This window comes from Oncorhynchus mykiss, chromosome 25, assembly GCF_057628025.1.
Source record: "Oncorhynchus mykiss isolate SJ-2025 chromosome 25, ASM5762802v1, whole genome shotgun sequence".
Lineage (NCBI taxonomy): Eukaryota > Metazoa > Chordata > Actinopteri > Salmoniformes > Salmonidae > Oncorhynchus > Oncorhynchus mykiss.
The window spans coordinates 19,169,893-19,195,999 of record NC_143046.1 but is presented as its reverse complement, the minus strand read 5'-3'; the positions used below and the strand labels follow the sequence as shown (position 1 = coordinate 19,195,999).

Here is a 26,107-nt window from a genome sequence, read left to right as displayed (position 1 = left end):
CAAAGATGATCTACTTTATCAGTGCAAAGTGGATGCTGTTGAGAGATTTGTCTTTAATGTTTATAAGCCGCAGTGTACTAGTACTCGCTCTCTCCCTCACATTTATGCTCAAAAACACAGCCTCTCCACCACCACACACACAGCTGCTTAGGATTCTCATACATCATTAAACGAACGTGCCACAATGTGAAAAAGAACAGAAATAGCACAAGCCTCCTGCGGGGCAAACACCTGTGAGGGTTGTGCCAGTAGGGGAGGGTCTAGTAGGGAAGGGGAGGGACTAGAACGAGAGAGCCAGGGTATAGTAGGAGAGGGGAGGGTTTAGTGGGGGAGGGTCTAGTAGGAGAGGGGAGGGTTTAGTGGGGGAGGGTCTAGTAGGGGAGGGGAGAGCCTGGTAGGAGAGAGGCAGGGTCTTGAGGGAGAGGGTCTAGTAGGGGAGTGGAGGGTCTAGTAGGGGAGTGGAGGGTCTAGTAGGGGAGTGGAGGGTCTAGTAGGAGAGGGGAGGGTCTAGTAGGTGAGGGTCTAGTAGGAGAGGGGATGGTCTAGTAGGAGAGGGGAGGGTCTAGTAGGAGAGGGGAGGGTCTAGTAGGTGAGGGTCTAGTAGGAAAGGGGAGGGTCTAGTAGGAGAGGGGAGGGTCTAATAGAGGTGGGTCTAGTAGGGGAGGGGAGGGTCCAATAGAGGTGGGTCTAGTAGGGGAGGATCTAGTAGGGGAGGGTCTAATAGAGGTGGGTCTAGTAGGGGACGGTCTAATAGAGGTGGGTCTAGTAGGGGAGGGGAGGGTCTAGTAGGGGAGGGTCTAGTAGTGGGGGGAAGGGTCTAATAAAGGTGGGTCTATTAGGGGAGGGGATGGTCTAATATAGGTGGGTCTATTAGGGGAGGGGATGTTCTAATATAGGTGGGTCTAGTAGGGGAGGGGAGGGTCTAATAGAGGTGGGTCTAGTAGGTGAGGGGAGGGTCTAATAGAGGTGGGTTTAGTAGTGGAGGGGAGGGTCTAGTAGGGGAGGGGAGGGTCTAATAGAGGTGGGTCTAGTAGGGGAGGGGAGGGTATCGTAGGGGAGGGTCTAATAGAGGTGGGTCTAGTAGGGGAGGGTAGGGTCTAGTTGGGGAGGGGAGGGTCTAATAGAGGTGGGTCTAGTAGGGGAGGGTCTAATAGAGGTGGGTGTGGTAGGGGAGGGCCTAATAGAGGTGGGTCTAGTAGGGGAGGGGAGGGTCTAATATAGGTGGGTCAAGTAGGGGAGGGTCTAATATAGGTCGGTCAAGTAGGGGAGGGGAGGGTCTAATAGAGGTGGGTCTAGTAGGGGAGGGTCTATTAGTGGAGGGGACGGTCTAATAGAGGTGGGACTAGTAAGGGAGGGGAGGGTGGTAGCTATTAGCGCACACCCCGCTAACTAGCTAGCCACTTCACATCGGTTACACCAGCCATTAGGCTGATATGCTTGAAGTAATAAACAGCGCTGTGCTTGCGAAGTGCTGCTGGCAAAACGCACAAAAGTGCTGTTTGAATGAATGCTTACGAGCCTGCTGGTGCCTACCATCGCTCAGTCAGACTGCTCTATCAAATCATAGACTTAATTATAACATAATTAAACACAGAAATACGAGCCGTAGGTCATTAATATGGTCAAATCCGGAAACTATCATTTAGAAAACAAAACGTTTATTCTTTCAGTGAAATACGGAACCATTCGGTATTTTATCTAACGGGTGGCATCCCTAAGTCTAAATATTCCTGTTACATTGCACAACGTTTAATGTTATGTCATAATTACGTAAAATTCTGGCAAATTAGTTCGCAAAGAGCCAGGCAGCCCAAACTGTTGCATATAACCTGATTCTGCGTGCAATGAATGCAAGAGAAATTACACAATTTCACCTGGTTAATATTGCCTGCTAACCTGGATTTCTTTTAACTAAATATGCAGGTTTAAAAATATATACTTCTGTGTATGGATTTTAAGAAAGGCATTGGTGTTTATGGTTAGGTACATGTTGGAGCAACGACAGTCCTTTTTCGCGAATGCGCACTGCATCGATTATACGCAACGCAGGACACGCTAGATAAACTAATAATATCATCAACCATTTGTAGTTATAACTAACTAGTGATTATGATTGATTGATTGTTTTTTTATAAGATAAGTTTAATGCTAGCTAGCAACTTACCTTGGCTTCTAATGCATTCGCGTAACAGGTAGGCTCCTCGTGTAGTGCAATGACAGGCAGGTGGTTAGAGCGTTGGACTAGTTAACTGTAATGTTGCAAGATTAGATCCCCCGAGCTGACACGGTGAAAATCTGTCGTTCTGCCCCTGAACAAGGCAGTTAACCCACCGTTCCTAGGCCGTCATTGAAAATAAGAATGTGTTCTTAACTGACGTTTCTAGTTAAATAAAGGTATATATACAGTGTGGCAAAAAAGTATTTAGTCAGCCACCAATTGTGCAAGTTCTCCCACTTAAAACATGAGAGAGGCCTGTAATTTTCAGCATAGGTACACTTCAACTATGACAGACAAAATGAGAAAAGAAATCCAGAAAATCACATTGTAGGATTTTTAATTTATTTATTTGCAAATTATGGTGGAAAATAAGCATTTGGTCACCTACAAACAAGCAAGATTTCTGGCTCTCACAGACCTGTAACTTCTTCTTTAAGAGGCTCCTCTGTCCTCCACTCGTTACCTGTATTAATGGCACCTGTTTGAACTTGTTATCAGTATAAAAGACACCTGTTCACAACCTCAAACAGTCACACTCCAAACTCCACTATGGCCAAGACCAAAGAGCTGTCAAAGGACACCAGAAACAAAATTGTAGACCTGCACCAGGCTGGGAAGACTGAATCTGCAATAGGTAAGCAGCTTGGTTTGAAGAAATCAACTGTGGGAGCAATTATTAGGAAATGGAAGACATACAAGACCACTGATAATCTCCCTCGATCTGGGGCTCCACGCAAGATCTCACCCCGTGGGGTCAAAATGATCACCAGAACGGTGAGCAAAAATCCCAGAACCACACGGGGGGACCTAGTGAATGACCTGCAGAGAGCTGGGACCAAAGTAACAAAGCCTACCATCAGTAACACACTACGCCGCCAGGGACTCAAATCCTGCAGTGCCAGACGTGTCCCCCTGCTTAAGCCAGTACATGTCCAGGCCCGTCTGAAGTTTGCTAGAGAGCATTTGGATGATCCAGAAGAAGATTGGGAGAATGTCATATGGTCAGATGAAACAAAAATATTACTTTTTGTTAAAAACTCAACTCGCCGTGTTTGGAGGACAAAGAATGCCGAGTTGCATCCAAAGAACACCATACATACTGTGAAGCATGGGGGTGGAAACATCATGCTTTGGGGCTGTTTTTCTGTGAAGGGACCAGGATGACTGATCCGTGTAAAGGAAAGAATGAATGGAGCCATGTATCTTGAGATTTTGAGTGAAAACCTCCTTCCATCAGCAAGGGCATTGAAGATGAAACGTGGCTGGGTCTTTCAGCATGACAATGATCCCAAACACACCGCCCGGGCAACGAAGGAGTGGCTTCGTAAGAAGCATTTCAAGGTCCTGGAGTGGCCTAGCCAGTCTCCAGATCTCAACCCCATAGAAAATCTTTGGAATTTCACCAGCCCCAAAACATCACTGCTCTAGAGGAGATCTGCATGGAGGAATGGGCCAAAATACCAGCAACAGTGTGTGAAAACCTTGTGAAGACTTACAGAAAACGTTTGACCTCTGTCATTGCCAACAAAGGGTATACAACAAAGTATTGAGATAAACTTTTGTAATTGACCAAATACTTATTTACCACCATAATTTGCAAATAAATTCATAAAAAATCCTACAATGTGATTTTCTGGATTTTTTTTCTAATTTTGTCTGTCATAGTTGAAGTGTACCTATGATGAAAATTACAGGCCTCTCTCATCTTTTTAAGTGGGAGAACTTGCACAATTGGTGGCTGACTAAATACTTTTCCCCCCACTGTATATACAGTTGAAGTCGGAGGTTTTACATATACTTAGGTTGGAGTCATTAAAACTCGTTTTTCAACCACTCCACAAATGTCTTGTTAACAAACTATAGTTTTGGCAAGTCGGTTAGGAAATCTACTTTGTGCATGAAACAAGTAATTTTTCCAACAATTGTTTACAGACAGGTTATTACACTTATAATTCACTGTATCACAATTCCATTGGGTCAGAAGTTTACATACACAAAGTTGACAGTGCCTTTAAACAGCTCGAAAAATTCCAGAAAATTATGTCATGACTTTAGAAGCTTCTGAAAGGCTAATTGACCTCATTTGAGTCAATTGGAGGTGTATCTGTGGATGTATTTCAAGGCCTACCTTCAAACTCAGTGCCTCTTTGCTTGACATCATGGGAAAATCAAAAGAAATCAGCCAAGACCTCAGGAAAACAATATTAGACCTCCACAAGTCTGGTTCATCCTTGGGAGCAATTTCCAAATGCCTGAAAGTACCACATTCATCTGTACAAACAATAGTACGCAAGTATAAACACCATGGGACCACGCAGCCGTCATACCGCTCAGGAAGGAGACGCGTTCTGTCTCCTAGAGATGAACGTACTTTGGTGCGAAAAGTGCAAATCAATCCCAGAACAACCGCAAAGGACCTTGTGAAGATGCTGGAGGAAATGGGTACAAAAGTATCTATATCCATAGAAAAACGAGTCCTTTATCGACATAACCTGAAAGGCCGCTCAGCAAGGAAGAAGCCACTGCTCCAAAACCGCCATAAAAAAGCCAGACTACGGTTTGCAACTGCAGATGGGGACAAAGATTATACTTTTTGGAGAAATGTCCTCTGGTCTGATGAAACAAAATAGAACCGTTTATTCAAGTACAGTCGCAAAAACCATCAAGCGCTGTGATGAAACTGGCTCTCATGAGGACTGCCACAGGAAAGGAAGACTGAGTTACCTCTGCTGCAGAGGATAAGTTCATTAGAGTTACCAGCCTCAGAAATTGCAGCCCAAATAAATGCTCCAGAGTTCAAGTAACAGACACATCCCAACATCAACTGTTCAGAGGAGACAGCGTGAATCAGGCCTTCATGGTCGAATTGCTGCAAAGAAATCACTATTAAAGGACACCAATAATAATAATAATAAGAGACTTGCTTTGGCCAAGAAACACGAACAGTGGACATTTTGACCTGTGGAAATCTGTCCTTTAGTCTGATGGGTCCAAATTTGAGATTTTTGGTTCCAACCGCCGTGTCTTAGTCATGTTGCCTGTTTGATGGCTCGACGGAGGTCAAAGCGGAATTTATTTTAAGCATCCGAATTAGTGTCCAGCTCCTTGAAAACAGCTGCTGTAGCCTTTAGCTCAGTGAGGATGTTGCTTGTTATCCATAGCTTCTGGTTGGGTTGTGTACGTACGGTCACTGTAGGGATGACGTCATTGATGGTAAACTCCTTAATGTTAACGGATGAATCTTGGAACATATTCCAGTCTGTGCTTACGAATCCGTTCTGTAGCTTAGCATCCGCTTCATCGGACCACTTCCGTATTTAGTAGTAGTGGGTGGTGGTGGGGATAGTAGTAGTGGATGGTGGTGGTGATAGTGGTAGTGGGTGGTAGTGGCGATAGTAGTAGTGGGTGGTGGTGGGGATAGTGGTAGTGGGTGGTGGGGATAGTGGTAGTGGGTGGTGGTGGGGATAGTGGTAGTGGGTGGTGGTGGGGATAGTAGTAGTGGGTGGTGGTGGGGATTGTAGTTGTGGTGGTGGTGGGGATAGTATTAGTGGGTGGTGGTGGGGAGCATAGTGGGGATAGTAGTAGTGGGTGGTGGTGGTGGGGATTGTGGTGGTGGTGGGAATAGTGGTAATGGTGGTAGTAGTAGTGGTGGGGATAGTGATGGTGACGGGGATAGTGGTAGTGGTTGGGATAGTGGTGGTAGTGGTGGGGATTGTGGTAGTAGTGGTGGGGATTGTGGTAGTAGTGGTGGTGGGGGTTGTAGTGGTGGTGGGGGATAGTAGTAGTAGTAGTAGTGGGGGTAGTAGTGGTGGTGGGGATAGTATAGTGCTTGGCAGTATACTGTATTTGACTATATACCAGTATTTATGCACGGACCGGTTTGGGTTTTTACTTTACCTTCTATAACGGTATTTGAATGTTTGGTTTGTTAAATGTGATACGCCTGTGTAACGTCCATTTTTATAGTTTACTCCGCTACTTAAATCATCCCTCTCCGCTCTCTCTCTCCATGTCGCTTTCCACACAGACCTAGTCCCACCCCATGCCACTCAAGGAGCGCTTTTGTTACTGCTTGACCACAAAACACTTTCGTTCAGTCAGCATGGTCAATGCAGCACATGCAACAATGTTGTTTCCACTTTGATCTTAATATAAATCCACTAGGGTAATATAATTACAATATTAGTTTGTTTCTTACATCTGCAAACAGCTAGTTTGTATTTTCTTAGCAATTTAAGCTAAATCGTGTTAGCCACTAATGCTAATCGCTAGTTGCTAACTAGCTAATAAAAGTACTGAGTCCGAGCAAACATAGCTAGCTAATACAGCCTGATACCAGTACTGGTGGAGGCTTAAATCAGCATGTTGTTTGTGCAACACTATCTTCTATATCAAAGAGAAATAGGCGAAGCATGAATATGTTGGCTATATGACTAAAGATTTTATGTAGCCAAAGATTATAGAGTCCCCTAGGAAACACTGAACATCACTTTGGTTCCTACCCTGTCACAATAACTCATGGCATTTTAATTCGTTGTCATGTCAAACAACACTGTATTCAAAGTGCCCTCTATTATTTAAATTATAACTATAGAATTATGATAAACAATATATTTCCATGATTCCAAACGTTCACCCGAGTGTTTTGATCTAAATCGCAACTGCAACGTTTGGTTAAAAATAAGGCCTAGTATTTTTCCCCATAATCATGGCAGTGTGGAAATGATCTGAAATGAGTGCAGGAAATGCAGAAATTGATGGTAATGCAGAAAATTATTTTAGGTTGAATTGAACAGTATAAAACAATCCGAATGGAGAAAGACCCATTGAAATCATTTAGAATATATGTGTTGCCACCCTAGGGTCACACACTACTTTTATTAAACAAATACCGTCATACCATCAAAAATTAGAAAAATATCAGTAGTAGTGGTGGTTGGGATAGTAGTAGTAGTGGTGGTGGTGGGGATAGTAGTGGTGCTGGTGGGGATAGTAGTGGTGCTGGTGATGGTGGGGATAGTAGTGGTGATAGTAGTAGTGGTGGTGGTGGTGAGGATAGTAGTGGTGCTGGTGATAGTAGTGGTGGTGGTGGTGGGGATAGTTGTGGTGGGGATAGTAGTAGTAGTAGTGGGGATATGTTTTGGGGGGGGGGGTAATAGTGGTGGTGGTAGTAGGGTTGGTGGTGGGGATAGTAGTGGTAGGAGTGGGGATATGTTTTGGGGTGGTGGTGGGGACAGTAGTGGTGGTAGTAGTGGTGGTGGTGGTGGGGATAGTAGTGGTAGTAGGGGTGGTGGTGGGGATAGTAGTGGTGGTGGTGGGGATAGTGGTAGTAATGGTGGTGGGGATAGTAGTAGTGGTGGTGAGGATTGTAGTGGTAGTGGTGGTGGGGATAGTAGTGGTGGTGGTGGGGATAGTGGTAGTAATGGTGGTGGGGATAGTAGTAGTGGTGGTGAGGATTGTAGTGGTAGTGGTGGTGGGGATAGTAGTAGTAGTGGTGGTGGGGATAGTAGCAGTAGTGGTGGGGATAGTAGTGGTGGTGGTGGGGATAGTAGTGGTGGTGGTGGGGATAGTAGTAGTGGTGGTGAGGATTGTAGTGGTAGTAGGGATGGTGGTGGGGATAGTAGTGGTAGTAGTGGGGATAGTAGTGGTGGTGGTGGGGATAGTAGTAGTAGTGGGGATAGTAGTGGTGGTGGTGGGGATAGTAGTAGTAGTGGTGGGGATAGTAGTAGTAGTAGTGGTGGGGATAGTAGGAGTAGTGGTGGGGATAGTAGTAGTAGTAGTGGTGGTGGTGGTGAAGATAGTAGTAGTAGTGGTGGGGGTAGTAGTAGTGGTGGGAATAGTAGTAGTGGTGGGGGTGGTGGTGGTGGGGATAGTAGTAGTAGTGGTGGTGGGGATAGTAGTAGTGGTGGTGGGGATAGTAGTAGTAGTGGTGGGGATAGTAGGAGTAGTAGAAGTGGTGGGGATAGTAGTAGTAGTGGTGGGGATAGTAGTAGTAGTGGTGGGGGTGGTGGTGGTGGGGATAGTAGTAGTAGTGGTGGGGATGGTGGTGGGGATAGTAGTAGTGGTGGGGATAGTAGTAGTAGTAGTGGTGGGGATAGTAGTAGCAGTAGTGGTGGGGATAGTAGTAGTAGTGGTGGGAATAGTAGTAGTGGTGGGGGGTGGTGGTGGGGATAGTTGTAGTAGTGGTGGGGATAGTAGTAGTAGTGGTGGGGATAGTAGTAGTGGTGGGGATAGTAGTAGTAGTGGTGGGGTGGTGGTGTTGGGAATAGTAGTAGTAGTGGTGGGGGTGGTGGTGGTAGTGGGGATAGTAATAGTAGTGGTGGGGATGGTGGTGGGGATAGTAGTAGTAGTGGTGGGGATAGTAGTAGTAGTAGTGGTGGGGATAGTAGTAGTAGTGGTGGGGATAGTAGTAGTAGTGGTGGGGATAGTAGTTGCAGTAGTGGTGGGGATAGTAGTAGTAGTAGTAGTAGAAGTAGTAGTAGTAGTAGTAGTGGTGGGGGTGGTAGTGGTGGTGGGGATAGTAGTTGTAGTGGTGGGGATAGTAGTAATAGTAGTGGTGGGGATAGTAGTAATAGTAGTGGTGGGGATAGTAGTAATAGTAGTGGTGGGGATAGTAGTAATAGTGGTGGTGGGGATAGTAGTAATAGTGGTGGTGGGGATAGTAGTAGTAGTGGTGGGGATAGTAGTAGTAGTGGTGGGGATAGTAGTAGTAGTGGTGGGGATAGTAGTAGTAGTGGTGGGGATAGTAGTAGCAGTACTGGTGGGGATAGTATTAGCAGTAGTGCTGGGGATAGTAGTAGCAGTAATGGTGGGGATATTAGTAGTAGTAGTGGGGATAGTAGTAGTAGTAGTGGTGGGGATAGTAGTAGTAGTAGTGGTGGGGATAGTAGTAGTAGTGGCGGGGATGGTGGTGGGGATAGTAGTAGTAGTAGTGGGGATAGTAGTAGTAGTTGTGGGGATAGTAGGAGTAGTAATGGTGGGGATATTAGTAGTAGTAGTGGGGATAGTAGTAGTAGTAGTGGTGGGGATAGTAGTAGTAGTAGTAGTGGTGGGGATAGTAGTAGTAGTGGCGGGGATGGTGGTGGGGATAGTAGTAGTAGTTGTGGGGATAGTAGGAGTAGTAGTGGTGGGGATAGTAGTAGTAGTAGTGGTGGGGATAGTAGTGGGAGTAGTGGTGGGGATAGTAGTGGGAGTAGTGGTGGGGATAGTAGTAGTAGTGGTGGGGATAGTAGTAGTAGTGGTGGGGATAGTAGTGGGAGTAGTGGTGGGGATAGTAGTAGTAGTGGTGGGGATAGTAGTGGGAGTAGTGGTGGGGATAGTAGTAGTAGTGGCGGGGATGGTGGTGGGGATAGTAGTAGTAGTAGTGGTGGGGATAGTAGTAGTGGGGATAGTAGTAGTAGTGGCGGGGATGGTGGTGGGGATAGTAGTAGTAGTAGTGGTGGGGATAGTAGTAGTAGTGGTGGGGATAGTAGTAGTGGTGGTGGGGATAGCCGTAGTGGTGGTGGGGATAGTAGTAGTAGTAGTGGTGGGGATAGTAGTAGCAGTAGTGGTGGGGATAGTAGTAGCAGTAGTGGTGGGGATAGTAGTAGTAGTAGTAGTGGTGGGGATAGTAGTAGCAGTAGTGGTGGGGATAGTAGTGGGGGTGGTGGTGGTAGTAGTGGTGGGGGTGGTGGTGGGGATAGTAGTAGTAGTAGTGGTGGGGATAGTAGTAGTAGTGGTGGGGATGGTGGTGGGGATAGTAGTAGTAGTAGTAGTGGTGGGGATAGTAGTAGTAGTTGTGGGGATAGTAGTAGTAGTGGTGGGGATGGTAGTAGTAGTGGTGGGGATAGTAGTAGTAGTGGTGGGAATGGTGGTGGGGATAGTAGTAGTAGTAGTGTTGGGGATAGTAGTAGCAGTAGTGGTGGGGATAGTAGTAGCAGTAGTGGTGGGGATAGTAGTAGCAGTAGTGGTGGGGATAGTAGTAGTAGTGGTGGTGATGGGGATAGTAGTAGTAGTGGTGGGGATGGTGGTGGGGATAGTAGTAGTGGTGGGGATAGTAGTAGTAGTAGTGGTGGGGATAGTAGTAGCAGTAGTGGTGGGGATAGTAGTAGTAGTGGTGGGAATAGTAGTAGTGGTGGGGGGTGGTGGTGGGGATAGTTGTAGTAGTGGTGGGGATAGTAGTAGTAGTGGTGGGGATAGTAGTAGTGGTGGGGATAGTAGTAGTAGTGGTGGGGTGGTGGTGTTGGGAATAGTAGTAGTAGTGGTGGGGGTGGTGGTGGTAGTGGGGATAGTAATAGTAGTGGTGGGGATGGTGGTGGGGATAGTAGTAGTAGTGGTGGGGATAGTAGTAGTAGTAGTGGGGATAGTAGTAGTAGTTGTGGGGATAGTAGGAGTAGTAGTGGTGGGGATAGTAGTAGTAGTAGTGGTGGGGATAGTAGTGGGAGTAGTGGTGGGGATAGTAGTGGGAGTAGTGGTGGGGATAGTAGTAGTAGTGGTGGGGATAGTAGTAGTAGTGGTGGGGATAGTAGTGGGAGTAGTGGTGGGGATAGTAGTAGTAGTGGTGGGGATAGTAGTGGGAGTAGTGGTGGGGATAGTAGTAGTAGTGGCGGGGATGGTGGTGGGGATAGTAGTAGTAGTAGTGGTGGGGATAGTAGTAGTGGGGATAGTAGTAGTAGTGGCGGGGATGGTGGTGGGGATAGTAGTAGTAGTAGTGGTGGGGATAGTAGTAGTAGTGGTGGGGATAGTAGTAGTGGTGGTGGGGATAGCCGTAGTGGTGGTGGGGATAGTAGTAGTAGTAGTGGTGGGGATAGTAGTAGCAGTAGTGGTGGGGATAGTAGTAGCAGTAGTGGTGGGGATAGTAGTAGTAGTAGTAGTGGTGGGGATAGTAGTAGCAGTAGTGGTGGGGATAGTAGTGGGGGTGGTGGTGGTAGTAGTGGTGGGGGTGGTGGTGGGGATAGTAGTAGTAGTAGTGGTGGGGATAGTAGTAGTAGTGGTGGGGATGGTGGTGGGGATAGTAGTAGTAGTAGTAGTGGTGGGGATAGTAGTAGTAGTTGTGGGGATAGTAGTAGTAGTGGTGGGGATGGTAGTAGTAGTGGTGGGGATAGTAGTAGTAGTGGTGGGAATGGTGGTGGGGATAGTAGTAGTAGTAGTGTTGGGGATAGTAGTAGCAGTAGTGGTGGGGATAGTAGTAGCAGTAGTGGTGGGGATAGTAGTAGCAGTAGTGGTGGGGATAGTAGTAGTAGTGGTGGTGATGGGGATAGTAGTAGTAGTGGTGGGGATGGTGGTGGGGATAGTAGTAGTGGTGGGGATAGTAGTAGTAGTAGTGGTGGGGATAGTAGTAGCAGTAGTGGTGGGGATAGTAGTAGTAGTGGTGGGAATAGTAGTAGTGGTGGGGGGTGGTGGTGGGGATAGTTGTAGTAGTGGTGGGGATAGTAGTAGTAGTGGTGGGGATAGTAGTAGTGGTGGGGATAGTAGTAGTAGTGGTGGGGTGGTGGTGTTGGGAATAGTAGTAGTAGTGGTGGGGGTGGTGGTGGTAGTGGGGATAGTAATAGTAGTGGTGGGGATGGTGGTGGGGATAGTAGTAGTAGTGGTGGGGATAGTAGTAGTAGTGGTGGGGATAGTAGTAGTAGTGGTGGGGATAGTAGTAGTAGTGGTGGGGATAGTAGTTGCAGTAGTGGTGGGGATAGTAGTAGTAGTAGTAGTAGTAGAAGTAGTAGTAGTAGTAGTAGTGGTGGGGGTGGTAGTGGTGGTGGGGATAGTAGTTGTAGTGGTGGGGATAGTAGTAATAGTAGTGGTGGGGATAGTAGTAATAGTAGTGGTGGGGATAGTAGTAATAGTAGTGGTGGGGATAGTAGTAATAGTGGTGGTGGGGATAGTAGTAATAGTGGTGGTGGGGATAGTAGTAGTAGTGGTGGGGATAGTAGTAGTAGTGGTGGGGATAGTAGTAGTAGTGGTGGGGATAGTAGTAGCAGTACTGGTGGGGATAGTAGTAGCAGTAGTGCTGGGGATAGTAGTAGCAGTAATGGTGGGGATATTAGTAGTAGTAGTGGGGATAGTAGTAGTAGTAGTGGTGGGGATAGTAGTAGTAGTAGTGGTGGGGATAGTAGTAGTAGTGGCGGGGATGGTGGTGGGGATAGTAGTAGTAGTAGTGGGGATAGTAGTAGTAGTTGTGGGGATAGTAGGAGTAGTAATGGTGGGGATATTAGTAGTAGTAGTGGGGATAGTAGTAGTAGTAGTGGTGGGGATAGTAGTAGTAGTAGTGGTGGGGATAGTAGTAGTAGTGGCGGGGATGGTGGTGGGGATAGTAGTAGTAGTAGTGGGGATAGTAGTAGTAGTTCTGGGGATAGTAGGAGTAGTAGTGGTGGGGATAGTAGTAGTAGTAGTGGTGGGGATAGTAGTGGGAGTAGTGGTGGGGATAGTAGTAGTAGTAGTAGTGGTGGGGATAGTAGTAGTAGTGGTGGGGATAGTAGTGGGAGTAGTGGTGGGGATAGTAGTAGTAGTGGTGGGGATAGTAGTAGTAGTGGTGGGGATAGTAGTGGGAGTAGTGGTGGGGATAGTAGTAGTAGTGGCGGGGATGGTGGTGGGGATAGTAGTAGTAGTAGTGGTGGGGATAGTAGTAGTGGGGATAGTAGTAGTAGTGGCGGGGATGGTGGTGGGGATAGTAGTAGTAGTAGTGGTGGGGATAGTAGTAGTAGTGGTGGGGATAGTAGTAGTGGTGGTGGGGATAGCCGTAGTGGTGGTGGGGATAGTAGTAGTAGTAGTGGTGGGGATAGTAGTAGCAGTAGTGGTGGGGATAGTAGTAGCAGTAGTGGTGGGGATAGTAGTAGTAGTAGTGGTGGGGATAGTAGTAGCAGTAGTGGTGGGGATAGTAGTAGTAGTGGTGGGGGTGGTGGTGGTAGTAGTGGTGGGGGTGGTGGTGGGGATAGTAGTAGTAGTAGTGGTGGGGATAGTAGTAGTAGTGGTGGGGATGGTGGTGGGGATAGTAGTAGTAGTAGTAGTGGGGATAGTAGTAGTAGTTGTGGGGATAGTAGTAGTAGTGGTGGGGATGGTAGTAGTAGTGGTGGGGATAGTAGTAGTAGTGGTGGGAATGGTGGTGGGGATAGTAGTAGTAGTAGTGTTGGGGATAGTAGTAGCAGTAGTGGTGGGGATAGTAGTAGCAGTAGTGGTGGGGATAGTAGTAGCAGTAGTGGTGGGGATAGTAGTAGTAGTGGTGGTGATGGGGATAGTAGTAGTTGTGGGGATGTTGGTGGCGATAGTGGTGGGTGGTGGGGATAGTAGTAGTGGTGGTGGTTGGGATAGTAGTTGTAGTGGGTGGTGGGGATTGTAGTAGTAGTAGTGGTGGTGGTGGTGGTGAGGATAGTAGTAGTTGTGGGGATGGTGGTGGGGATATTAGTTGTGGTGTTTTTGGGGATGGTGGTAGTAGTAGTAGTAATGGTACAGTAATTCTAGTCATGATAAGATGGGGGTGTTCCACTGTAATTATCTGTAAAATAGGATGTCAATTCATTTTATGCCCCTAAAAGAGCAACAACAGAAACATGTTCCAATTTGAGCTGTCAGGGGAGATTAAGTGGAAAGACTGTTACTGCCTCAGCCTAGATCTCTCTCTGATTAGGCCTAAATGCAACAGTTTAGGAAAGAGAAGCCAAACAAAAACACTTTCACATGGAGATTTCACTCACTCACTGCTTCCTCAGAAGTTAATTCAGTATGCCTACTACATTCCCTGTTTTGACATTGTGACAGGGAGCCAGCCATACTCTTACCCCCATCTAGTGTTAAGACATGCAATACAGCCTAACACTGTTGACCACATGGTGCCTTCAGTTGTTTGTAGGTGGTGTAATAGTGTCTCTGGTAAGTGTAGGCCTAATACTTCTGTTTTGTTTGTGTTGTGTAACTACTTGATTCTTGTCACCAGGTGTATAGGCAGGGTAATGGATTGGCAGGGTCTGGAATTGTCACTCTTGCTGACCTGAAGGTCATTGGTTGAGTGCCTTGTCCAGTGACCCTCTCTAGAGAAAAATAACCGGAAAACAAATGTTTTAGTTTGTGAATATTAACAATTCATGAAAACCTGTTCCAGAGACGTTGGAGTTTAGTCCTTCAGAATATAGATATTGAGGTTGCACTTTACAGAATCTAGTAGTAGACCTAATAACATGGCAATAGTATGGTAAAAAGTAATAGATATTCACAATGAAAGCATTGATACCACTCACTAAAACTTGTTACCACACTGTTACAATGTTATCCCGTGTTGTGAAGTAATGTGCTACCAGTATGGGTGTGAAATGTTGCTACCACTCTTTGTGTGGTCTCCATTGTACTTGTCCCAGGACCTGTAGTGTGGTGAATGAATGTACATTTCTAACAGTAGCACCGGGACACTGGTCTCATGTTTCAGTTGGGGACTTGTTGATGGCAACAACCATGTGATTTAAAGGCAAATCTCTCAGATCAATAGTTTTGTCTAAGGTATTATGGAGCACCTCTACTCTCTAAATAGGCCACCTTGCTAGGGAAAATACTGTCTGATTTGGAATACTTGCATCTGATTTTTCTATTCGACTGGTCGATTGGCTGTTGGTCGACCAAGATTTATTTTGTCGGACACCTGTCTGATTCACGTCTGTCTGACTGCATTAATCCATTGCAGAAGCCTCGGGATGCACACCAGTATCACCAGTAGTAAATCTACCTTTTAATTACCAGAAATGATCATCTACAATGTTTGTTTGGTTCTGGTCATTTCTGTTAATGCATTCAATATATTATTATTACAGTCTCACCGTTGTCATTGTAGGAGTGGACACGTGGTTTGCAGAGCGCACGACCTAGGCTACACTTGTGAGAAAAGTTTTGGTTTATTATTTCATTCCATTTACGAGTTGTCAATTTATGAATTGTCTTTTGTTTGGCGCGTTCCTGTCAATCTTGTAAGGACACGCACCTGATTACACATAGAAGTAGGCCTATAAATGCTCCCATTTGGGGATCTGATGTAACTACCAATTAGATACCATGAAATATGGGGTAAAATATATATATATATATATATATATATATAGAGAGAGAGAGAGAGAAATATACATATATATACACACACTTTTTTTCTTTGCCTCAAACAGCAAGTAAACAAAGTCTGTTTTTACATCCATTGAGAACGACCATAGTTCCTTAACAGCCTATTTGAAAAATCTGTCCAGCTCTCTCCTTCTACATAACCACTCAGCATGAAAGGTGAAGAAAATGTCATGCTCATACAATAGACCTACCTGATTACTTCTTATCCCTTGCATAGAAAAATGTGTCTGTCCGGCACAGGAAACTCTTAGGGCCCAGAATATTTTATACAATGTTGCAAGTCTGCTAGCATGACCTTTGGGCCAGACCAAGTTACCTGGGGCGGCAGGTAACCTAGTGGTTAGAGCGTTGGACTAGTATCCAAAAGGTTGCAAGATTGAATCCCCGAACTGACAAGGTAAAAATCTGTCTTTCTGCCCCTGAACAAGGCAGTTAACCCACTGTTCCTAGGCCGCCATTGAAAATTAGAATTTGTTCTTTACTGACTTGCCTAGTTAAATAAAGGTTAAAAACAGGCCAAGCATAACCACTGTGATTCATAGGATATTTATTTTTATCCGAATATTTTCGACCTGAAGGCTGCAATGTTTTTATTTGTTGGCTTTATGTAGGCTATTATTACGTATTGGCAATGGCAATAGAAGTTACTTTTATATTTGTATCATTTTCATTTAGAAATACTTTTTTGATTAACCACATGACATTGATTTTTAGATATGAAGACTTTTTATTATAAATTCAATTAAACTGCTCCACAAAAATGTGAACATGAAAATTGTAACTGGCACGCAGATCAGTAGAAATGGTACCATAACTTGGCACTGCAACGTAAAGGCAGAAAGGGCAGCGGCAGGAGAAGGGTTGGGAACACTTTTTTTCTTCTTTTTTTTTCTGCTTAGGCTATAATGATCTCTGACTCCCTCTGTGTCTTATTTTTTTTTTACGGCAGTGCTTAAAGCATCAGACAAGCCCAGTAAGCCTACATATAGTTGATTTTATTGAAACATAGGCTGTGTCTATATATGGAAAAATAAAAGTTTTTCAGTTTCTACCCATCGATTGACGATTCAGTCAACAAAGATTATTTTTTGCCTGGGACAGCCCTAAATTTTGCGTCAACTCGAGGGCCCTTTTGTGAGACACAGGAGGCCCCTATGAATGTCCACCCCTCCCCCACTCACATAATGCCACCTCCCCTCTTAACTCCGCATCTCCTCCTCTCTCACCCACTCAGCAGGTTTATATCAAGTTCTCCACTACATCTGTGCCAATGGAGACCCACTTCCTTGGCAGCATGAGAAGGCCAGGCACATAGTCATAGTGACACATTGTGTTTCGACTACATAACATTGTGTTGGGTAAATACCCTTTTATTAGCTTATACAAAAAACCTGCCCTATATCTTGGATTTGACTGCAAGCCTCCTGAAATTGAGCTATCTGGGCTGTCCTTTTCTAATTGGGTCACAGAGAATCCCCCCTCACACACAGAGAGAGAGAGAGAGCTGTGTGGAGAGGAGGGCAGCAGATCACCCATTTTATCTGACACATGACTGGACGTGCTTCTGAGCCCAACCTGCAGTGAGCAGCACTTAAGTTTTCATTGGAGAGGAGGGAGAGAAGGAGAGAGATGGAGAGATATAGAGGGAGAGAGATAGAGGGAGCCATGAAGAGGGGGGAGGGAGAAAAAGCTTGCAGAACAGGCGTTGGGCGCAACTGGGGATGCGTTGCCATAACAACGCTTTCGGCAGGCCGCCCACAAGCTTGTATGTCAGTGGGCATTAAGGGGAGGGAGCTAGGAGAGAGAGAGGGCGGGAGCAGAGAGAGAGGGAGTGAGGGCGGGAGCAAAGAGAGGGGGGAGGGAGGGCGGGAGCAGAGAGAGGGGGGAGGGAGGGCGGGAGCAGAGGGAGGGCGGGAGCAGAGAGAGGGGGGAGCAGAGAGGGGGGGAGGGAGGATGGGAGCAGAGAGAGACAGAGAAGGGAGGGAGCACAGAGAGACAGAAGGGAGGGAGCACAGAGAGACAGAGAAGGGAGGGAGCACAGAGAGACAGAGAAGGGAGGGAGCACAGAGAGACAGAGAAGGGAGGGAGAAAAGAGAGACAGAGAAGGGAGGGGGCACAGAGAGACAGAAGGGAGGGAGCACAGAGAAGGGAGGGAGCACAGAGAGACAGAGAAGGGAGGGAGCACATAGAGACAGAGAAGGGAGGGAGAACAGAGAGACAAAGAAGGGAGGGAGCACAGAGAGACAGAAGGGAGGGAGCACAGAGAGACAGAGAAGGGAAGGAACACAGAGACAGAGAAGGGAGGGAGCACAGAGAGACAGAGAAGGGAGGGAGCACAGAGAGACAGAACAGGGAGGGAGCACAGAGAGACAGAGAAGGGAGGGAGCACAGACAGACAGAGAGGGAGGGAGCACAGACAGACAGAGAAGGAGGGAGCACAGACAGACAGAGAAGGGAGGGAGCACAGACAGACAGAGAAGGGAGGGAGCACAGACAGACAGAGAAGGGAGGGAGCACAGACAGACAGAGAAGGGAGGGAGCACAGAGAGACAGAGAAGGGAAGGAACACAGAGACAGAGAAGGGAGGGAGCACAGAGAGACAGAGAAGGGAGGGAGCACAGAGAGACAGAACAGGGAGGGAGCACAGAGAGACAGAGAAGGGAGGGAGCACAGGCAGACAGAGAGGGAGGGAGCACAGACAGACAGAGAAGGGAGGGAGCACAGACAGACAGAGAAGGGAGGGAGGGAGCACAGACAGACAGAGAAGGGAGGGAGGGAGCACAGAGAGACAGACGGGAGGGAGCACAGAGAGACAGAGAAGGGAGGGAGCACAGAGAGACAGAGAAGGGAGGGAGCACAGAGAGACAGAGAAGGGAGGGAGCACAGAGAGACAGAGAAGGGAGGGAGCACAGAGAGACAGAGAAGGGAGGGAGCACAGAGAGACAGAGAAGGAGGGAGCACAGAGAGACAGATAGGGAGGGAGCACAGAGAGACAGATAGGGAGGGAGCACAGAGAGACAGATAGATAGGGAGGGAGCACAGAGAGACAAGAGGGAGGGAGCACAGAGAGAGGGAGGGAGGGAAAAAGCAGAGTGCATACTGAAGCAAGACGTGATTGGTCACACCCCCTTGTCTTTGTGTGGAGTGGAGCATGCTGGGTAAGGCCCTTGAGTGAATGCTCATTGAGTCTGAAGGCTGCAGCTAAAAGAGCTGCCTCTGAATCTGTTTGGATTAAAGTGGAGGAGTCAACGGAATCAGCCAAGGTACTGCCCATCTCATTCCTCTTTCTCTCCACCTCTCTCTCTCACCCTCTCTACCGTTTTTCCTGCTTTAGATTGTGTAGCATAGCTTTGCCGGAATGAATCACAAAAGAAGGGGGTGGGGTTAAGCAGGAGGTGCGTGGACAAAGGACACTGGCTAGCTGTGTGAATTGTTTACTACCACTGCAGCAGGCAGGCAGGCAGGCATGAGAGAGAGAGAGTTCCCACTCTCCTCTGTCTCTCCCAGAGGACAGCTTCCATGTTAATGGAGGGAAGAACAGCTCTGTAGAAAACCAGCTCTGCTCTAACAGATACACAATCAAGTACTGTAGTTCAATAATTGTAACAATGTATGTTAACACTATTCTGTCCTTACAGTGGTAGAATACAACCAATATCTCAGATAGTTCACGACTAAAATGGTTTCACTGATACTAGCTGAGCTAGTTTCTTGAAATAAAATATTGTACCAATGGCAAAGCCCAGGGTCGCTAGCATATTGCTTGTAATGCTCCACTTTATGCTGTCGGTCTTTCACTCTCTTTCTAAGCAGGCGTCTCAAGGCTTTCTCTCTTTTCTCTGGATTGTCACGCTCCATTTGTACCCAGCTCGTCTTTCATAAAGGCATGCTCTTCCATTTAATACGTGTGGAGTTGGTGTGTGTGTGTGTGTTGGGGGATGGGGTTAGTAGGTTCACTCTATGGTCTCCCTCTTCATGGAAGGAGCGCTGCACATTTGTTGGCTGAATCTGTTCCCACTAGGTCTTTGCAGCTGTGATTTCTCTCTCTCTTCCCCTCCCAATCGCTCCCTCTCTTTCACTCCACTCCTCTCTCCTCCTGAAACAACCCCCTTTTATCTGTGCTCGCCGGGACACTGCAGCAGGGAGACAGGCAGGCACGGAGACAGCCAGTCGGGGAGGGAGGGAGACAGGCAGACAGACAGGCACGGAGACAGGCAGTCAGGGAGGGAGGGAGACAGGCAGACAGACGGGCACGGAGACAGGCAGTCAGGGAGGGAGACAGACAGACAGACAGACAGACAGGCACGGAGACAGGCAGTCAGGGAGGGAGGGAGATAGGCAGACAGACAGACAGGCACGGAGACAGGCAGTCAGGGAGGGCGGGAGACAGACGGGCAGACAGACAGGCACGGAGACAGGCAGTCAGGGAGGGAGGGAGACAGACAGGCAGACAGACAGGCACGGAGACAGGCAGTCAGGGAGGGAGGGAGATAGGCAGGCAGACAGACAGACAGGCACGGAGACAGGCAGTCAGGGAGGGAGGGAGACAGACAGGCAGACAGACAGGCACGGAGACAGGCAGTCAGGGAGGGAGGGAGACAGACAGGCACGGAGACAGGCAGTCAGGGAGGGAGGGAGATAGGCAGGCAGACAGACAGACAGGCACGGAGACAGGCAGTCAGGGAGGGAGGGAGACAGACAGGCAGACATACAGGCACGGAGACAGGCAGTCAGGGAGGGAGGGAGACAGGCTGTAGGCAGGCGGCAGGGGAGATGTGACAGCCCCTAGTTGATTTCTTCAGCCATCCTCTCTCTCTCTCTCTCTCTGTATTTCTCAATCTGTATTTCTCTCTCTCTCTCAATACATATGGGTATATGGGAATGAGGTCAATTCCTCCACTCCCCATCAGAGGCTCAGCAAGATCAACTCAGAATATCACATTGTCACATGCTTCGTAAACACAGGTGCAGACTAAAAGTGAAACGCTTTCTTAAGAATCCTTTTCCAACAATGCAGAGTTAAGATAAAGATAATAAATAAAATGCCAAATTTAAGTAATGACATGAGAAATAAATACACAGTGAATAACAATAACAAGTAAAAGTAACATGGCTATATACAGGAAGTACCAGGTAATAACATGGCTATATACAGGAAGTTCCAGGTAGTAACATGGCTATATACAGGAAGTACCAGGTAGTAACATGGCTATATACAGGAAGTACCAGGTAATAACATGGCTATATACAGGAAGTTCCAGGTAGTAACATGGCTATATACAGGAAGTACCAGGTAGTAACATGGCTATATACAGGAAGTACCAGGTAGTAACATGGCTATATACAGGAAGTACCAGGTAATAACATGGCTATATACAGGAAGTACCAGGTAATAACATGGCTATATACAGGAAGTACCAGGTAGTAACATGGCTATATACAGGAAGTTCCAGGTAGTAACATGACTATATACAGGAAGTACCAGGTAATAACATGGCTATATACAGGTTTATATCCATTTCACTGGTTTACATTCCCAATATCCGTCTCAACAGGATATTCAAGCAGGATCTGGATTGTTCACCTTTTTATGACTTAACAGTAATGTTTGCCTTGGTATTTATTGTCATGAGTTAGGATATGTTACACCCAAAGTTAAATTTGGATTGCCATCCTCCATGCATACCACCTGAGATTAGATCTGGGTCCCAAATGGTACACTGTTTTCTAAATGGTGTAGGGTGTCATTTGGGACACATCAGTGCTTGGCTTGCATTAGCCCTGTACTACCCTGTTATGATGCCGTGGTGTGAGTTGCTCTCCTGCAGAAGAACTGTGTTTTGCATAATCTCTCAATAGATAGTGGACGGGGACTTTTATGCAGGTTAATTTAAATACATTTTACCTCATTTCTACCAGCGTGTTACATGTGCAACCAGAGGGGGAAAAAACTCTAGACAACAGAGACGTGTACAAAGCTCTCCCTGGCCCTCCATTTGGCAAATCTGACCATAACTCTATCCTCCTGATTCCTGCTTACAAGCAAAATCGAAAGCAGGAAGTACCATTGACTCGCTCAATACGGAAGTGTTCAGATGACGTAGATGCTAAGCTACAGGACTGTTTTGCTAGCACAGACTGGAATATGGCCGGATGGCATTGAGTATTCCACCTCAGTCACCGGCTTGATCAATAAGTGCATCGATGAAGTCGTCCCCCACAGTGACCGTACGTACATACCCCAACCAGAAGCAAGGAGCGGGACTCTGACCCGGATGCTTATAAGAAATCCCGCTATGCCCTCCGACGAACCATCAAACAGGCGAAGCGTCAATACAGGATTAAGATTGAATCCTACTACACCGGCTCTGACACTCGTCAGATGTGGCAGGGCTAATACGGACTACAAAGAGAAGCACAGCTGCGAGCTGCCCAGTGACACGAGCCTACCAGACGAGCTAAATGAATTCTATGTGCGCTTCGAGGCAAGCAACACAGAAGCGTGCATGAGAGCACCAACTGTTCCGGATGACTGTGTGATCACGATCTCCGTAGCAAATGTGAGTAAGACCTTTAAACAGGTCAACATTCACAGGGCCGCAGGGCCAGATGGATTACCAGGACGTGTACTCCGACCAAGCGCTGACCAACTGGAGTGTCTTCACTGACATTTTCAACCTGTCCCTGACTGAGTCTGTAATACCTAAATGTTTCAAGCAGACCATCATAGTCCCTGTGCCCAAGAACACCAAGGTAACCTGCCCAAATGACTACCGATCCGTAGCACTCACGTCTGTAGCCATGAAGTGCTTTGAAAGGCTGGTAATGGCTCACATCAACACCATAATCCCAGAAACCCTAGACCCACTCCAATTTGCATAACGCCCCAACAGATCCACAGATGATGCAATCCACACTGCCCTTTACCACCTGGACAAAAGGAACACCAATGTGAGAATGCTATTCATTGACTACAGCTCAGCGTTCAACACCATAGTGCTGTCAAAGCTCATCACTAAGCTAAGGACCCTGGGACTAAACACCTCCCTCTGCAACACTTCTGCCACGCTGACCCTCAACATGGGGGACCCTCAAGGGTGCGTGCTCAGTCCCCTCCTGTACTCCCTGTTCACCCATGACTGCATGACCAAGCACGACTCCAACACCATCATTAAGTTTGTCGATGACACTGGTAGCCCTGATCACCGACAACAATGAGACCGCTTATAGGGAGGAGGTCAGGAACTTGGCAGTGATCAAGACAAAGGAGACAATCATGGACTACAGGAAAGGAGGGCCGAGCACGCCTCCATTCTCATCAATGGGGCTGTAGTGGAGTAGGTTGAGAGCTTCATGTTCCTTGGTGACATAACCAACAAACTATCATGGTCCAAGCACACCAAGACAGTCGTGAAGAGGGCACGACAATGCCTATTCCCCCTCAGGAAACTGAAACGATTTGGCATGGGTCCTTAGATCCTCAAAAATGTCTACAGCTGCACTTTCGAGAGCATCCTGACTCGTTGCTTCATCGCCTGGTATGGCAACAGCTCGGCCTCCGACCGCAAGGCGCTACAGAGGGACCTCTGTGCCAGGCGGTGTCAGAGGAAGGCCCTAAATATTGCCAAAGACCCCAGCCACCCTAGTCATAGACTGTTCTCTCTGGTACCGCATGGCAAGCGGTACCGGAGCACCAAGTCTAGGTCCAAAAGGCCTAGACTTCTTAACAGCTTCTACCCCCAAGCCATAAGACTCCTGAACATCTAATCAAATGGCTACCCAGACTATTTGCATTGACCACCCAATTTTTACGCTGCTGTTACTCTCTGTTTATTATCTATGCATAGTCATTTTACCTCTACCTACATATACATATTACCTCAATTACCTCTGTATATAGCCTCATTACTTTTATTTAAAAACATTTTTTTTTTTACCTTTTATTTAGTAAATATATTCGTAAGTTATTTTTCTTAACTGCATTGTTGGTTAGGGCCTGTAGGGAAGCATTTCATTGTAAGGTCTACACTTGTATTCGGCGCATTTGACAAACAACATTTGATTTGGTACAGATCAGGCCAGCGTCTTGGACTCACTGTGTTTAGCATCGTCACACACTGCTCAGGTTAATTGTCTAGCCTAGCTCCCTCTTCTTAGACTGGGGATTTGTTCCAAAACCCTATTCCCTATATAGGTTACTATATAGGGGTTACTATATAGGGAATAGGGTGTCATTTCGGACACTGCCTGGATACTAGTGGATTTCCACTCAAATTTTTGTCCTTACTTTGCCTTCTTAGAATTGTCCAGCAGGGCCTTCCCTTCTCTCTGCTGGCTCCCCACAGGCAGGGCCTTCCCTTCTCTCTGCTGGCCTCCCACAGGCAGGGCCTTCCCTTCTTTCTGCTGGCCCAACACAACTCTGCTGGCCTTCCCTTCTCTCTGCTGGCCCAACACAACTCTGCTGGCCTTCCCTTCTCTCTGCTGGCCCAACACAACTCTGCTGGCTCCCCACAGGCAGGGCCTTCCCTTCTCTCTGCTGGCCCCCCACAGGCAGGGCCTTCCCTTGTCTCTGCTGGCCCCCCCCAGGCAGGGCCTTCCCTTCTCTCTGCTGGCCCCCCACAGGCAGGGCCTTCCCTTGTCTCTGCTGGCCCCCCACAGGCAGGGCCTTCCCTTCTCTCTGCTGGCCCCCCACAGGCAGGGCCTTCCCTTCTCTCTGCTGGCCCCCCACAGGCAGGGCCTTCCCTTCTCTCTGCTGGCCCCCCACAGGCAGGGCCTTCCCTTCTCTCTGCTGGCCCCCCACAGGCAGGGCTTTCCCTTGTCTCTGCTGGCCCCCCACAGGCAGGGCCTTCCCTTGTCTCTGCTGGCCCCCCACAGGCAGGGCCTTCCCTTGTCTCTGCTGGCCCCCCACAGGCAGGGCCTTCCCTTCTCTCTGCTGGCCCCCCACAGGCAGGGCCTTCCCTTGTCTCTGCTGGCCCCCCACAGGCAGTGTCAAGGAAAGGAGTGATGGGAGGGAGCCAGGACCTACTACTGCTCACTTATTACCCTCCTGACCTTTCTGAACCAGCCCCCCCCTCACCCCAGAACCAGACAAAGCCAGCAGCCTCACCCAACCTCACCCCAGAACCAGACAAAGCCAGCAGCCTCACCCAACCTCACCCCAGAACCAGACAAAGCCAGCAGCCTCACCCAACCTCACCCCAGAACCAGACAAAGCCAGCAGCCTCACCCAACCTCACCCCAGAACCAGACAAAGCCAGCAGCCTCACCCAACCTCACCCCAGAACCAGACAAAGCCAGCAGCCTCACCCAACCTCACCCCAGAACTAGACAAAGCTAGCAGCCTCACCCAACCTCACCCCAGAACCAGACAAAGCCAGCAGCATCACCCAACCTCACCCCAGAACCAGACAAAGCCAGCAGCCTCACCCAACCTCACCCCAGAACCAGACAAAGCCAGCAGCCTCACCCAACCTCACCCCAGAACCAGACAAAGCCAGCAGACTCACCCAACCTTACCCCAGAACCAGACAAAGCCAGCAGCCTCACCCAACCTCACCCCAGAACTAGACAAAGCCAGCAGCCTCACCCAACCTCACCCCAGAACTAGACAAAGCCAGCAGCCTCACCCAACCTCACCCCAGAACTAGACAAAGCCAGCAGCCCCCCCTCGCCCAACCTCACCCCAGAACTAGACAAAGCTCGCAGCCTCCCCCTCGCCGTCCTCACCCCAGAACCAGACAAAGCCAGCAGCCTTACCCTCACCCAACCTCACCCCAAAACTACACAAAACCCACAGCCACCCCCTCGCCGCCCTCACCCCAGAACCAGACAAAGCCAGCAGCCTCCCCCTCACCCCAAACTAGACAAAACCAGCAGCCTCCCCCAATATTCCCCATTAGTGATGGGGGTGGATTGATACACAATATTACTTTTTATGATTGTATATTAATACTGACTTCAAGTATCGGTTCTTTAAAAAATGTAATTTTAGGTAGTGCTAGTCAGCTGTACCTGCGCCAAAACTCTAATTTCTAATTTCTAATTTTATGGCTTGTTCTCCATCTTCTCTCTAAATGGGGAGCCGACATGTTTTCAGGACTTGTATTTCTTTATTTTTATTTTGGTTTCTCATTTTGTCATGGGTCTCTTTTGTCCCTCTGCAGCGACATAGTCCAATGGTAAAAGATTAAGCAATAAATGTCAATATTGAATGTCACGGTGAGGTCCCTGGTAATTCCCGGCCTTATAATCCCTATATAGCGTAATAGCTTTGACCAGGACACATTTGAAACTTGACAATTTTTCTTTTCTTTTTCTATTGGAGCTGTTCCATCGACATTTTCAGTGAACTCAATGTTTTGTGATATTCACATGGAACTGTGTGTTTGACCTTTGATCTTGTACTGTAGTTTGACCACCCCTCTGAGCCTGGTTCCTCTCTAGGTTCCATCCTTCTAGGGAATCCTAGTCACTGAGCTTCTACCTCTGCTTGCTCTCTGGGGTCAAGGCTGGGTAACTGGAAAGCACTTTGACAACTGCTGATATAAAAATGTGATTGATTGATTGTGTGACCTCTGTGCTTCCTTCCCTCCTCTCTCAGGTGATGTGTCTCCCATCAGTATGTCTCCCATCAGCCAGTCACAGTTCATCCCTCTGGGGGAGGTGCTGTGCCTGGCCATTTCGGCCATGAACTCAGCCCGCAAGCCTGTCACCCAGGAAGCCCTGACAGAACACCTGGCAACATGTTTCCCAGGTAACAACAATACAACGTCAGTGTCTATATGTTACAGCGAACACCAGACATGTTTATTCTGCTAAGTTCTC

At 47.6% G+C, this 26,107-nt stretch overlaps 1 protein-coding gene across 4 annotated transcripts in view; it reads left to right on the top strand.

Moving 5' to 3' along the window:
* The window catches only part of LOC110504728 (storkhead-box protein 2), a 104,555-nt gene that overhangs the window by 60,701 nt on the left and 17,747 nt on the right, over positions 1 to 26,107 (top strand). For 3 of the 4 annotated variants that reach the window (XR_016491813.1, XM_021583522.3, XM_021583523.3), the window contains exon 2: positions 25,884 to 26,036. Coding sequence is in view for 3 of the 4 variants with exons in the window: in XM_021583522.3 (XP_021439197.2) it covers positions 25,884 to 26,036 (153 nt within the window). In the remaining variant the exon portion in view is untranslated. Of the gene's footprint in view, positions 1 to 18,419; positions 18,547 to 25,883; positions 26,037 to 26,107 lie in introns of those variants that run through there. The other variant, XM_036970401.2, reaches the window with a different exon arrangement.